This window comes from Tiliqua scincoides, chromosome 3 (genome assembly GCF_035046505.1).
Source record: "Tiliqua scincoides isolate rTilSci1 chromosome 3, rTilSci1.hap2, whole genome shotgun sequence".
Lineage (NCBI taxonomy): Eukaryota > Metazoa > Chordata > Lepidosauria > Squamata > Scincidae > Tiliqua > Tiliqua scincoides.
In genome coordinates, this window is record NC_089823.1 from 131,293,726 (window position 1) to 131,309,259 (window position 15,534).

Sequence of the window (15,534 nt, forward strand, 5' to 3'; positions counted from 1 at the left end):
TGGGTGATGTGGATGAGCCCTCACTGTCACCCAGCCCCACTAACTTCAACATTCAGGTTCATAAAGTTCATTGAGTGCATTGGTGAAGAGAGTTCCCTGGAACCTAACCCAATTTTCCCTAAAGGTTCAGTGACTCAGGATCCACGAATGCGGTATCCACTAAGTCACTGTTTCTCAAACTGGGGGTTGGGACCCACTAGGTGGGTCGTGAGCCAATTTCAGATGGGTCCCCATTCATTTCAATATTTTACTTTTAGTAGTATATTAGACGGTGCCAACATGGAACATGACTGCATTGGAGGAGATTTGCACTTTTAACAGACTACAATGTATTTGTTTTTAACAGTGATAGTCAGTGGGGCTCACTCCTGTGTTAGCATGCCTAGGATGGCAGCTGAAGGGTCCAATCCTATGCCTGTCTACTCAGTCCCATTACAGTCAATGGGGCTTACTCCCAGGTAAGTGTGGATAAGATTGCAGCCTGACAGCCCAATCCTATCCACACTTTCCTGGGAGGAAGCCTCATTGACTCTAATGGGACTGACTTATCAGTAGACAGGCATAGGCTTGGGCTCTGGGGCGGCAACCCCAGCCACATTTACCTAGGAGTAAGCCCCATTGACTCTAATGGGACTGACTTCTGAGTAGACATGCACAGGATTGGGCTGTAAGACTCGATTGACAGCCCAATCCTATGCCTGTCTGCACCCTAAGGGCCCGATCCTACGCCTGTCTACTCAGAAGTAAGTCCCATTCTAGTCAATGGAGCTTACTCCCAGGAAAGTGTGACTGAAGCCTCTGAAAGGCGACGGTGGGAGGCTGTCTTGGAGAGCCCATTGTTGCCTGGGGCAGCTGCCCATAGAAACACGTTCCAAAGTCAATGCGGAAGCCAGGCGCTCTAGCCCGCGCCGGTCTTGTCTTTCCTCCACCTGTGGCGTCACTGCCTTTCTGTGCCAGCCACTTCCGGTGAGGCCGGAAGCGACGTCCACAGGGAGGGCGCGCTTTCCCTTCCCCCCCTTATCCCGCCGCGTTGGTTCCGGCTGCCTGCCGTTTGCTGTCCCCCTCCCGGACGCTCGCCCGGGGCTGATGAGGAAGGATGGCGGAGCTGTCCGGCGAGGTCCGGGAGCGGCTGGGCCTCTGGGAGCGTCTCCCGCAGCCCATGGCGCCCCTCAGCGATCGGCAGCGCGACTCTGTGCTGGAGCTGCGGGAGGCCTTCCCGTGCCTGCCCCCGCCGCCCGAGGTGGGTGAGCGCCGCCGGGGAAGGCGTCCTTCTCCTCGCCGGCGGGGCTGGGCTGGGCTGGGCTGGGTTGGGCGGGCGGGCTGAGTGAGGCGTGCGGGCAGACTGGGAGCCCCAGCCTATGCATGTCTACTCAGAAGTGGGTCCCACTGTAGTCTGTGGGGCTTACTCCCAGGTAAGGGTGGAGAGGCTGGCAGCCTGGGACAGGCTGGTCGCTGCTGGGCTTAGAGCCTTCCTCTGAGGAGCTCAGGGTGCCACTCAGCATGAAGAAGTGGCTGGCCCAGGTTCAAGTCCAGCCTGCACACAAGCAAGAGAAAACCTGTCTTGACCCAGCGAGTCGTTAGTCTGTGGAACTCCTTGCCACTGGATGTGGGGGTGGCACCTGACATCTAGATGCCTTTAAAGGGGGACTGGGCAGATTTCTGGAGGAAAAGTAGCACACCGACAAAATGTTGCAGAGGATGGATACAGTGGATGGAGGGATGTTCTTTTAACCCTTGCACAACACCAGAGGACATTCACTAAAACCGAGTGTCAGGGAAAGTTAGACAAAAGAAAATGACAAAAGGCGCTCTCTTTACCCTATGTGTAATTGGTCTGTGGAACCCCTTGTCACAGGATGTGGCGGCGGTATCTGGTATGTAGATGCCTTTAAAAGGGGATTGGATGCATTTCTGGAAGAAAAGTTCATCGCAGGTTACAAACCATGATGGGTATGTGCAACCTCCTGATTGTAGAAGCAGGCTACATCAGAATGCCGGATGCAAGGGAGGGCACCAGGAAGCTAGTCTTTTTATTTTGTGTGCTCCCTGACGCATCTTGTGGGCCACTTCGAGATACAGGAAGGTGGACAAATGGGCCTTTGACTTGATTCAGATGGGCTCTTCTTATGTTCCGAATAGTTCCACCTCAAACTGCAGGAGGGGAGCCCTTTAAAAAACAAAATAAACAAACAAAAAAACACAAAACATCCTCCATGTTGTCAGTCATCCAATCAGGAAGTAGTTTGTGCCAAAGCTTTCCTCTGGTGTGCTCATTTACTGTGCGCAGTGAAGGATTCTTCTCCTTTTTTTGTCATGGGGAAGCATTCTCAAATATGACTCCACTCCTGTAGTCTGAAGTGGAGCTGTATCTATCCTGTACTCATTTGCATCTGGCATTGAGAGATAGCCTACTTCAGTGGTTCTCAGACTTTTTAGCACTGGGACCAACTTTGTAGAATAACAATCTGTCGTGGCCCACTGGAAGTGATGTCATGGCTGGAAGTGACATCCTCAGTTTAGGCTTCAGACCTAAGCCTCAGTCAGTCAAAGGTCCTGTTACACAGAGCGCTTGTGCTGTTACTCTGCATAGCTTGAAACTCAAATGTCAACAAAATGCAATCTTGGATCCTTCTCCAAACACATAGTGCCCCCCCTTCCAGCATCCATTTTCCCACCTATTTAGGACAAAGCACCATGTCTCCCTCCCACCTGGAGCTCACCCTGCCCAGCAGCTCTGTATTTTCATTGGTGTCTGAGCTAGGTGCTATGCAACCCACCTGAAATTGGCTCACAACCCACCTAGTGGGTCTTGACCCTCAGTTTGAGAAACACTGGCTTACTTCTAGAGCCACAAGCTACTGGAACTTACAACCTAAAACTGAGTAGAAAAATCCAGCGAAGAATGGGGCACTATTTGAGTTTTGTATTTTCCTAATAACCTCAGTGTTATTAGGAATAATGACTCCTAGTGTAATGTAATGACTAAACTTTTCTTGCCTTTTCCCCCATAAAGTCTTATTGGTTGTTGTCTTGCTCTGTTCTGATTGAGCTCCAATGGTGAAAAATAAAAAGCAAACAAAACGTTTTGTATTTTTATGCATATTTTGTATTTTTATACATTGTGAATGGTTTTTGTTTTGTAATTTGACTGACAAAAATGAAAGGGCACAGCATCTTTAAAATATGTATAGTATTTGGTCTTGAGCATCTTGCCATTAGCATCGATAATATTCAGCTCAGATTTTCACATGCCCTGAGAGTCAGCAGTTTTCACTGTTTGGTTGGAGCACAATATTTCTAGATCTATGGCTTTTTTCATAATGACATAATATCTTATCAACAGTTGTTGGGGAATGCTTTTGTTGAACACCTTCCTTTCTAGCAGTATGTACAGTTGCAGCGTTATCAGCTGCAGCTGAGCAAATGGAATCTGTAACTCTTGGAATGTCTTCTTCCATTCCTCACCTTACCCCACAGCTGTAGCAGGCGAATCTCTAAAGTTGTTTCATGACTGGTTATTTAGAGGGTATGGGAAGATTAGAACCTTGGGCTTTTCATGGTTGTGGCAGGGCAAAATTTTGATTCCTTGTTGTATATAAATGTACAACTGCTCTTGCCTTTAGTTGCATGTTGGATGAGATTGGCCTTTAATGAATTTGCAGTATATTTACAATTGTTTTAGAAGAACTCAATTATTTCCTATTATATTTAAGAATTCATTGGGTCAGTTCAGATATGAATTTTATTAACTGAATACTTCGAGCTTGCTGGCTACAGCAACTTCTGTGAACTGATGTTCCAGAATGTATATGCTTGCTAGAAATAATCTAGTGTAGTGTTTCTCAAACTGTGGGTCGGGACCCAGTTCCAGGTGGGTCCTCATTCATTTCAATGTGTATTTCATTTTTAATATATTAGACTTGATGCTCTCATGGTATGTGACTACATTTGGGGAAATGTTACACATCTGAACTTTTAACAGGCTATATATTCTTTTAACAACGATAGTCAATGGGATTTACTCCTAGGTAAGTGTGAGTAGGATTGCAGATTGTGAAAAACTTTCCTGCATGATGATGTCACTTCCGGTCCTGACATAACTTCTGGTGGGTCCCAACAGATTCTCATTCTAAAAAGTGGGTCCTGGTGCTAAACCTTTGAGAACCACTGATCTAGTGTGAAGTTTAAATATGAAGCAATGGAATTAGTGAACTGCTCCTTTATTTGAAAAAAACTGATGTATGCAGCACCAACCTGCTGAAATGTGGTAGCTGTTGTACTGCTATTGCTAAAACAACTATTTTAATAATCGCCAATAGTTGTTTTATTTTAATAATTGCCAGTTTTTTATTTCTTTGTAAACCAGCTTCCCATTGAAGATTTCAGCAGTCTTGGGCAACAGTCGTTGACTGTAACACTGACAGCCACAGTCCCAGAATCCACAGAGGATATCCTTTTGAAGGGGTTCTCCACTCTGGGTATGGAAAATGAAAGAATTGAAACAGCACAGCAGGTAAAAAAAATACAGCATACACATATACTTGTTAGACTACAGTGTTAAACTGCTTAATGACGGTTCATTTTACTATCTAATCACTTTGCCATCAACAGGGCCTCATGGATAAGCCAATCAATGATGCAGACACAAACCTTCTAGGTAGTGTCTCAGCTGGTAGCAGTGTTTTTAACATTATGGCTGTGTGTATTGAAGGAAAGATAGAGCCTCATAATTTATGTTTATAATTACAACATAGCGTAAACTGATAACGGTGGCCCCTAAAGAACTCAGTAGGTGGCTTTTAAATCATCTTTTAGAGAGGGAAATAGCTTAGTTCTGTTGCAGAAACATGAATTTCCGAGGTCTTGAAACAAATTATGTTACTGGGTTCATGTTACTATGTTTTCACAATACAGTGGTGCCTCTGGGAAAACTGCCATTGTCAAGTGGGGAATCCACTGTATATTTCATTCTGAAGTTTAATTCTTAGACAGTGCTTCTAGGACCCAAAAGCACTTGTTAGGAAAAGAGCTAAGATGTTTACAAATTCACTTGTATTCCTCCAAAACATAGAAGTTACAAACTAAGGCACAAGACCTTAACTTCTATGCCACTTGAGTAGTAAATATGTTCTACAGCAATGGTTCCCAAACTGGTGGATTGCGACTAGGGAAAGCACTTGTCCCTGCCTCTTTAAGGGGCGGGGAAGGGGAAGACAGTGACATGATCCCCAGGATTGTGCTGCTGGGGCCAGGAGGGGTTTTTTAAACTTATTGCCAGCCAACGGCGGAGTCCTGAGGGGTCCAGGGAGCCCTCGGCAGGGCTCCCTACACCTCTAAACATATAAAAAAAAAGAAAAAAGGGCACTTCCAATATTCATTGTGAAATCGGAAGTACCCCTTTTTTGTTATTTTTACACATTGGGAGGTGTGGGGGGCCCTGCAGAGGGCTCCCTGAACCCCCGGGACTCTGGTGGTGGCTGCTGATAAGTTTAAAAAAATAACCCTGTCCCTGGCAGCAGTGCAATCCTGGAAATTGTATTGCTGCCAAGTCTCTCCCCTGCACATACTTATGGTGCTCCCAACTCCCTTGTAGCAATTGGGGAAGCACTGTTCTACAGGCTCTTATGTTGTGCTTGCTTACAACTTATTCTCCATGCACGCACATTTTCCCTTGGCCTTTCAGCCCCAATCCTCTTCCACTGTAGGTTGGGGACATACTAAACCTCAGAACATTGTGGGGCAGTAGCTACAGTATTTAGCTGCACACTGGCACCTTAGCTTACAGCTGCCATGCTTTTGGGGAGTATAGTTGAATTTATAAATATCTTAACTCTTCTCTTAAGCTGCAGGAGGGTTAACACTAATATTTTGTTGTTGTCCTTTTTTAAAATAGCAATTTGTACTGATACAGGCAGATCACCGCAGTGCATGGCTCATGGGATGCTGCAGATAACTGTGCTAGTTATAACTTCATCCCCTCCCATTCCTCCCCTCCCCAGCTATCACTATGAAACTGGCTGTTGCTGGTGAATTGCAAGGCTCTGAAAAAAGGTAGATTTTGCCAACCTGAAGCCTGGCTTAGAGCATAAGAAGAGCCCTGCTGGATGTTGACGAAGGTTCATCTAGCCTAGCACCAACTTCCCTCTGTGGCTAATGAGAGAATCCTATACTGCTGTGCTCTCCAGTAGCTCCTCAGTGGAATATTGCTTCTGAATGTGGCAATTCTGCACTGCCATCATGGCTAGTGGCAAGTGATAAATCTCTCCTCCTCTAGTCTCCTTGTAAAACCATTGAAGATAAAGTCCATAACCACATCTTTTGGCAGTGAATTCCATGTTTTATGTGTTGCATGAAGAAGAATGTAGTTGTCAGTGGGTCAGATTAAAATGCAGTACTAAATAGCTGGTGATGGTTATGCTGGTGATGGTTATGGTATAGAGAGAATTACTTTTCTGCTTGACTGTGTATTGAAGTTTTTAAAGAAAGTCTTGCTAGTTTTTCTGTTGTGTGTGTGTGTGTGTGTGTGTGTGTGTGTGTGTGTTTATATATCTTTATATATAAAATGTCAGTGTAACAAACTGAACTTTCTTCCCTTCTTTGCTCTAGTTTTTCTCATGGTTTGCTCAGCTCCACACCAAGATGGATCAGGATGAGGGGGCCAAGTACAGGTATTTGTTTTCCTTCATCAGTTCTATCTATATTTTCTATGACTGTTCTGCTTCTTAAGTAGGATTTTTTCCCCTTGATGATTTTTTCTCCCTTGATGTATTGACCTAACTTCTGCCTCTAGATTTGCTTCCTGTGGAATTTGCAGTAAATTATATGAATGCTTGTTTGCTTCTGTCTAGGCAGGTTTTTTGTTAGAGACTAACTAGCATCATCTGCATATGGTGGCTTCAAACATATTCTGTAGTCTACCTACACAACTTATCGCACACAGCAGTGATCTTGTTTAGAGAGTGGCTTGAGTTTTGACTCCCCCTTTTTTGCAGCACTGGAATTGATTAGAGCAAGATTGGATCTTGTTACATCAATCAACATAAATTATTCTTCTGTGATGTTTCATGTATCTATGTGACACCACCATAAGAATCCTGGCCAGCATGAGGGTTTCCCATTTTGCTCTGCTAAATCCTGTCAGTACAAATTGTTTGTCTGCATTTCAGTGTTTTTTTGTTTTTCTAGACAAGCAAGGTCTTATTTGTCTGGATTTGAAGAACAATGTGATGCTATATTGAACGATGTGAACAGTGCTCTTCAGCATCTGGAGTCATTACAGAAGCAATATCTCTTTGTCTCAACCAAAACAGGAACACTACATGAAGCCTGTGAACAGCTATTGAAAGAACAGGTAACTTCAGTCTAGGCTGGAAATCCTTCAACCATCCTAAGCATCTGCACTATGCTTTAAAGTAAAGTCCTCAGTTGATACTTGGAATACATAATGCCAGCATCAAATTTCTAGACCTTCAAGTCTCTACATCTACATTTTTCCAGTGGCACCCTTAGGTGCCACATATTGTTGAACTAAGACTTTTTTTCAGGAGCTGTTTCACTGATCTCTTCAGATAGTGGAAGTCTGAAAGCACATGGTAGTGGACTGTAGAAATGGGTGACAATGCTTAAAAGAAGGTGTGGCACAGCATAGTATAGTGGCTGGAAGACTGAGCTGCCAGTCAGTACATCCCTGGTTTAAATCTGTCCTCTACCATGAACTCCCCAGATAGTTTTAAGCAAATCAGCATCAACCTCCCTCCCTACCCTCTTGGTGTGTTGCAAAGCCAAGATAATATGAGTGAAGTCCTGTGAAAAGTGCTGAATAATGGTAAGTATTGTAAGTTATGTATGAAATACAAAGAAAAAGAATTCTTAGTCTGGGTTTCCTCTTTGATGAAGGTATGTGTAAATTTGCTCTTTGGTAGTTCCAGTTAAGTGAAAGGCATTTTGGAAACTGAGATGAGTGGCAGGGGGATGGACTAGGGTGATGTTTTGGTTTTTTCCTATTCTGGGTATAACTGGTTAGTTCCTTGGTCACCTACCAAAAACAAAATGTAAAAAAGAAGTTGCTCTAGCTCAGGGTGGTCCAACACAAGGCCTGTTGGCTGCCTGTGGCCCACAAGAACCTTTTTGGTGGCCCTCACAAAGCCTCACGACAGCGAATACCTCCCTCCCTCCTCTTGTTTCAGCAGTTTTCCATTTGCTTGCTGCACCATTCCAGCTTCTCTCCTGATCAGAAAGCCCCGTCATAGCCACCGCCTTAAGAACATAAGAACAGCCCCACTGGATCAGGCCATAGGCCCATCTAGTCCAGCTTCCTGTATCTCACAGCGGCCCACCAAATGCCCCAGGGAGCAACCAGATAACAAGAGACCTCATCCTGGTGCCCTCCCTTGCATCTGGCATTCTGACATAACCCATTTCTAAAATCAGGAGGTTGCGCATACACATCATAGCTTGTACCCCATAATGGATTTTTCCTCCAGAAACTTGTCCAATCCCCTTTTAAAGGCGTCTAGGCTAGACGTCAGCACCACATCCTGTGGCAAGGAGTTCCACAGACCGACCACACGCTGAGTAAAGAAATATTTTCTTTTGTCTGTCCTAACCCGCCCAACACTCAATTTTAGTGGATGTCCCCTGGTTCTGGTATTATGTGAGAGTGTAAAGAGCATCTCCCTATCCACTCTGTCCATCCCCTGCATAATTTTGTATGTCTCAATCATGTCCCCCCTCAGGCGTCTCTTTTCTAGGCTGAAGAGGCCCAAACGCCGTAGCCTTTCCTTATAAGGAAGGTGCCCCAGCCCCGTAATCAACTTAGTCGTTTTCTTTTGCACCTTTTCCATTTCCACTATGTCCTTTTTGAGATGTGGCGACCAGAACTGGACACAATACTCCAGGTGTGGCCTTACCATCGATTTGTACAACGGCATTATAATACTAGCCGTTTCGTTCTCAATACCCTTCCTAATGATCCCAAGCATAGAATTGGCCTTCTTCACTGCCGCCGCACATTGGGTCGACACTTTCATCGACCTGTCCACCACCACCCCAAGATCTCTCTCCTGATCTGTCACAGACAGCTCAGAACCCATCAGCCTATATCTAAAGTTTTGATATTTTGCCCCAATGTGCATGACTTTACACTTACTGACATTGAAGCGCATCTGCCATTTTGCTGCCCATTCTGCCAGTCTGGAGAGATCCTTCTGGAGCTCCTCACAATCACTTCTGGTCTTCACCACTCGGAAAAGTTTGGTGTCGTCTGCAAACCTAGCCACTTCACTGCTCACCCCTGTCTCCAGGTCATTTATGAAGAGGTTGAAAAGCACCGGTCCCAGGACAGATCCTTGGGGCACACTGCTTTTCACCTCTCTCCAGTGTGAAAATTGCCCACTGACACCCACTCTCTGCTTCCTGGCCTCCAACCAGTTCTCAATCCACGAGAGGACCTGTCCTCTAATTCCCTGACTGTGGAGTTTTTTCAGTAGCCTTTGGTGAGGGACCGTGTCAAACGCCTTCTGAAAGTCCAGATATATAATGTCCACGGGTTCTCCCAAATCCACATGCCTGTTGACCTTTTCAAAGAATTCTGTAAGGTTTGTGAGGCAAGACTTACCCTTACAGAAGCCATGCTGACTCTCCCTCAGCAAGGCTTGTTCGTCTATGTGTTTTGAGATCCTATCTTTGATGAGGCATTCCACCATCTTACCCGGTATGGATGTTAGGCTGACCGGCCTATAGTTTCCCGGGTCCCCCCTCTTTCCCTTTTTAAAAATAGGCGTGACATTTGCTATCCTCCAATCTTCTGGCACTGTGGCCGTTTTGAGGGACAAGTTGCATACCTTAGTCAAGAGATCTGCAACTTCATTCTTCAATTCCTTAATAACTCTTGGGTGGATGCCATCAGGGCCCGGTGACTTATTGATCTCCTCTGCCTTCTCCTCTGCCTTCTTCAGTAACTTTACCTTCTGCTTCAGCGGTTGTCATCATATTGTCACCAATTATTTCCGCATCTGCACACTTGGGGACGGGGTGGTGGTGGTGACACCAGGGTCATGCGACCCCCTGGCTGTTAAAAGTTGGACCACCCTGCTCTAGCTACACCTTGCAAATATTTCCTTAGGAAATTGTAATTTAACTTAAATGTTAATTTGAGCACTAGAATAGCATGAGTACCTTCTCCATTAGAATAGGAAGAAGCGTTTCTTTTCCCATCATTTACAGGAGAAACTTCTAAACTGTCTCCATTAATGAGGAAGGCTCCATGCAGATCTTATCCTACCTAGGTCAGGAGTGCAAGGTTTCTCTGAGGTTCTCTAGTGAGGGTCATCCTGTAGTCCAGTGGTTCTCACACATTTAGCACTGGGACCTACTTTTTAGAATGAGAATCTGTCAGGACCGATGGAAGTGATGTCATGACTGCAAGTGACCATCAAACAGGAAAACGTTTGACAATCCTAGGCTGCAATCCTACCCACACTTACCCAGGAGTAAGTCCCATTGACTGTCATTGTTAAAACAATGTACATAGTAGCTTGTTAAAAGTACAGGTCTGTAACATTTCCCCCAATGCAGTCGCATACCATGGGAGCATCAAGTCTAATATATTAAAAATAAAATATTGAAATGAATGAGGACCCACCTGGAATTGGCTCGTGACCCACCTAGTGGGTCCCAACCCACAGTTTGAGAAACACTGCTATAGACTCTATGGGCCTAAGAGCCTCTATCCAGAGAGGTTCTTTCCTTATATAATTGTTGCTTCTGATAACTGAAATCAAAAGATCATTTATAATTTGAAATGTGTGAATGGTTGTTGAAAGCAAATTGTTTTAAATTGAAGTCTCTTCCTTTTAAAATGGATGTGATAGATTCACCAAATATGTTACCACTAAAAGACATCTTTGGAGTGCTGCCATGGCCTACGTAAGTGAAGGTCCAAAAAATGTACAGGTTCAGCCTTTTTATACACTTCAACACGAATGGTCCCTGCAAATGAGAAGGAATGTGCTGATCCCTAGAGAAGGGGAAAAATGCATCCCTTTAAAATCAGTTTAAAAAACTGAACAGTCCTTTAACAGTAGCCTCCTTAATGAGAGAGAGAGGGCAGCTGGCTGACAATCCATCAATCCTTCTCTCTCCAGCAGCCCCTCCCTTCCCCCTGAGCAGGTTTGCATTGGTGAAGGGAGGGGCTGAGTGAAGTGCTGCAGAAAGACTGATTGATGGATTGTCTTCTTAATGACTCTTATCTTAGAGTCAAAAGGTCAGCAAGGCTGTTTTTTCAATCACTGGAGCAAAGAAACTTTGTTTTTTAAACTGATTTGCTATAGTGTGTTTTTTGCCATCCACCTGAGAGCTTGGAATGGAATAATTAGTCTCAACCTGTGTAAACAAAAAACCAAACTTACTCACTTGCAGTGGCCCCTTTAGAACTGTTATTGCTTTTAAGAAGCAGTTCAAGATGGCAGAGTTTGTGTGCACATGTATGTTTTCAGTTTGCTGACAATCTTTAATTTCTTATTCAATAGTCTGAATTTGTGGACCTGGCAGAAAATATCCAGCAGAAGCTTTCATATTTTAATGACTTGGAAAATATTAATTCAGTAAGTATTCTCAACTCCCAAAAGACCAACAGTCTTAAAAAAATTTTTTGATACATCATGTCCATTTAAAAGTAATGTAAAGGGCTTGAAAATATGCACCTTCCTAGGCACCTGTAACTACAAGTGTCATAACGTGTGAAAGAGTAAAACCTTAAAATTCATTTCTCGGCTTCAAGTACAAGACTTGGGAAGATGGTGCCATATTTGATCATGGAGTGCAATTCCATACACAATACCATTCCTTCCTTTTATTCCATTTCCAGAACCATTTACTTATTGTAGCTGTGCTCTCCAGAAGTGGCAGGAAAAGGAGACTGCTATACTTGAACCTCCCCTGTGCCTTGCTGTATAATCCCTTTTTAACTTGCAAAGTGCATTCAGATTAATGGGGGGGGGGGGCGGACAGAAACATGCTGATTAGCCACAGTGATGCACTAAGCTACCCTCCTAGACTTTCATGCATTTAGTATTTGTTGAGTACAGTGGCAAACAAGAGGATGGGTCTTCAGTGCAGTGTGGAATCCTGAACACATTGTGTGGAGGATCACTCTGTATGTTACTTGCAGCCCTTTGAAGGTACACACTGGAAGCAAGGACTCCTTGTGCTGTGACCAGCTGCTATATTGGCACAGCTACTTGGTGCATGTCTTTTCCCTCTGTCCACATTTAGTGAGTGCAGGAGGAGGGCTCTGATCTAAATGCCTGCAGAAAAACCTCCATATCCCCATATAATGTTAGCTACTTTCTGTGCTGGTGGTGCGAAGTAGGATATTTGATTTACTTCTGTCCTGGGCCAGATGTGGCATGGCCTGGGCTAGCTGAAGGTTAGGCAGCTGAGATAGCTTCTCTGTATGCCTTCTTGATCATCTTGATTTGTTTATCATCCCTGTCTATAGCTGGAGCATTTTGGCTGAGTTTCCTTCCTTGGGATCTTTCTGGCTGGAGCCTTCTCAGGCCCACTTCATTTTCAGTTGTTTAGATGTTTAAAACATTGATGGGGGAAATGTGTTTGAGTTTGTTGTGTGTTTAAGCCATTTCTGCCCAATGCAACGGGCCAAATGTGTTCACATGTGGGCTGGACAAAAGTGAGTTAAAAAAGAAAAAAAAACCCTTCAACTTTATTCAGTCAGCAGAATAATCTGGTAGTGCTACTTTAACTTAATCTGGTCTTCCTCAGTTCTTAATGTAATAACTAGAACGTGTTGTGTGATGACTATGTGTGTGCCTGTTGGTAAGTAGCAGCAATATAGTACTGACTGCAGATATCTTTTCTTTTGTTGTTTCCTGTTTGTTCTTCTATAACATGCAGGTTTGTGCTTTTTTTTTTTCTTCTTCAAGAAACTGAGTTCTCCTACATTGTCCATAAACAGTGAAGGTTTCATCCCTATGCTGGCCAAACTTGATGATTGCATTGCATATATTTCATCACATGTAAGTTGTGCTCAGTTTTGGTTTAAATAACCTTACTGTGTCTACAGTATATAATCCTATATTTTATTGGTTTCTATTTTATTCCGCTTTTCCAAGTGTATTTTGGCTGATCCTGGAGTGGTTGGTGTTGAGAAATTGAGTCTCTTTCATTTGCAAATGCTTTAAGAATGAAAGCTTTTTGGAAAAGGAAGAAGACAGCTAAATGCTAGACTCGTAGCTAATAATAATTTTGTTTTGTATGTTTTAGCATGGAATTTCTAAGCCACTGTGGGCATTTGCTTCAGCATAGGGAAGGTGGGATAGAAATCTTTTAAATAGGTGCTAGGAGGAGGCAACAGTGAGAACACTAACAGCCTAACATTCTTGTTGTCTGTTTGCTTCCTTTATTTTCTGCTTCCTGTTAATGTTCTCACTGTTGCCTCCTCCTAGCATTCCTCTAGCACGGGAACCCCGGCCCTGGGGCCACTTGCGGCCCTCGAGGCCTCTCAATGCGGCCCTCAGGGAGCCCCCAGTCTCCAACGAGCCTCTGGCCCTCTGGAGATTTGTTGGAGCCCACACTGGCCCAGTGCAACTGCTCTCGGTGTGAGGGCAACTGTTTGACGTCTCACATGAGCAGTGGATGAGGGCTCCCTCCGCTGCTTGTTGTTTCATGTCTGTGATGCAGTAGCGGCAGCAAAGGAAAAACCAGCCTTGCTTTGTGCAAGGCCTTTTATAGGCCTTGAGCAATTCAAGACCTTCATTCATTCATATAAGTTCCATCTTTAATATATTCATTTATGTAAACTTATCTAAATGTATCCAAATTTTAAATGTAAATTAATTCTTCCCCCCGGCCCCCGACACAGTGTCAGAGAGACAATGTGGCCCTCCTGCCAAAAACTTTGGGCACCCCTGCTCTAGCACAGTGATTTACAATCTTTGTCATCTCATGGCACACTGGCAAGGTATTAAAAGATCAAGGCACACCATCAGATTTTTGACAATTGAAAAGGCACACTGTGCTGTCAGTGGGGGGCTCACATTCCCAATGGCCCTACTGATAAATGACCCTCTCCCAAATTCCAGCAGCACACCTGGGGACCATTCGCGGCACACCACTGTGCCACGGCACAGTGGTTGAAAATGGCTGCTCTAGCAGCTACAAGTCTAGTGTTCGTTCAGCTGTCTACTTCCTTTTCAAAAGAGCTTCTGTTTGCAAATGAAGACAGGTGACTCATGAGATTGATGGGGCGGTTTAAATAGAGTTCGCTACTATCCGTGGTTTCAGGTATCTGCAGCAGCAGCAGCAATGTATTCCCCACAGATACAGGATGACGCCTGTATGTCCCTTCTAGCTAGCTGACATCCTTCATAGTTCTTTTTTAAAAAACACTTTTTTCAAAGCTGTATTTTTAAAAAAATCATAAATGGGATGTATATACTGAATAAAATGAACGTTTTTTTTCTTTTTCAGCCAAACTTTAAAGATTACCCTGTGTATCTAACAAAGTTTAAACAATGCCTTTCTAAAGCTATGCATCTCATGAAAATATACACTGTGAATACACTACAGAATCTCACAAGTCAATTTATTAAAAGGGTAAGTTGGATGAACAAGCAATGCATTGCTTTTTAAAGAGTTTATACTTCCTCAATAATGTGTCATTTCAGTTGTGGCTTAGTGCTTAAATAATACTTTATGGTTGTGTTACACAATTATTTTGGACATTGGGCTACCCTTGTCTTGTAGGTGGGTTTATTAGTGCTTTGTCCTGATTACTTTTCTTTGGATACAACCCTTAGTGTTTAGTAAAGTGCATTATGTACCTTAAAATTGATAATGGAGATTTTGTGCTTGAAATTGACTGCAGGTAAAGGAACAATAGTACTGATTCTTGAAGACTGCTTCTTTATCTGGAGAAGACTGCATGCTGTCTGAATTTTCCTTTGATTGTTTGGTCTCTCCTCTGTCCTCTTCTCTATTTAATTGTATGCGCTGCAACATATTTCCCACAATCAATTGAAATTTCTAGAATTACTGCGCAGTAACTTTGCATGGTTATGTTCAATTCCTATCATGAGTCAACATTTAAAGAAAACTTTGTGTCTTTTTTTTTTAAAAGGACCCCTCTCTTATGCCAGCTTCAGACAATGCCTTCACATTATTTTATGTCAAGTTCAGAGCTGCTGCTCCCAAAGTCAGAGTAAGTTGTCATACCATGGTAGAGTGGAGAGGTGGGCAAAAGTTTGGTTACATCATTATCAAGTGTTGATTGCCTTCCTCCCAATTTATCTTTGTTCAGTGTATCCACAATTAATTAATGCACAGAACAGTTCTGCGTACTCTGTTAATGACAGATGTGTTTAACAGTGGGGATCAGAGAATGCATCACCATCAAGTTATGCACACCTGTACTTTCTTAATCAGTTTAGGGATCGGGCAGAATACTTGGGTGTCTTTGAAGGTTGGGAAGAAGTGAGGGAAAGGGCAGTTACAACTGACCTTGTTTGTATTTTGCAA

General features: G+C 43.7%; 1 protein-coding gene across 1 annotated transcript in view; it reads left to right on the forward strand.

The window, feature by feature from the left end:
* The first annotated feature begins 1,037 nt into the window (after positions 1–1,037).
* Positions 1,038–15,534, forward strand: part of COG3 (component of oligomeric golgi complex 3) — a 45,319-nt gene continuing 30,822 nt past the window's right edge. Inside the window, exons 1-8 of the mRNA XM_066622644.1 lie at positions 1,038–1,240; positions 4,367–4,513; positions 6,607–6,668; positions 7,186–7,351; positions 11,529–11,603; positions 12,942–13,034; positions 14,488–14,613; positions 15,137–15,217. Coding sequence (XP_066478741.1) covers positions 1,097–1,240; positions 4,367–4,513; positions 6,607–6,668; positions 7,186–7,351; positions 11,529–11,603; positions 12,942–13,034; positions 14,488–14,613; positions 15,137–15,217 — 894 coding nt within the window. The 5' untranslated portion in view covers positions 1,038–1,096. The remainder of the gene's footprint in view (positions 1,241–4,366; positions 4,514–6,606; positions 6,669–7,185; positions 7,352–11,528; positions 11,604–12,941; positions 13,035–14,487; positions 14,614–15,136; positions 15,218–15,534) is intronic.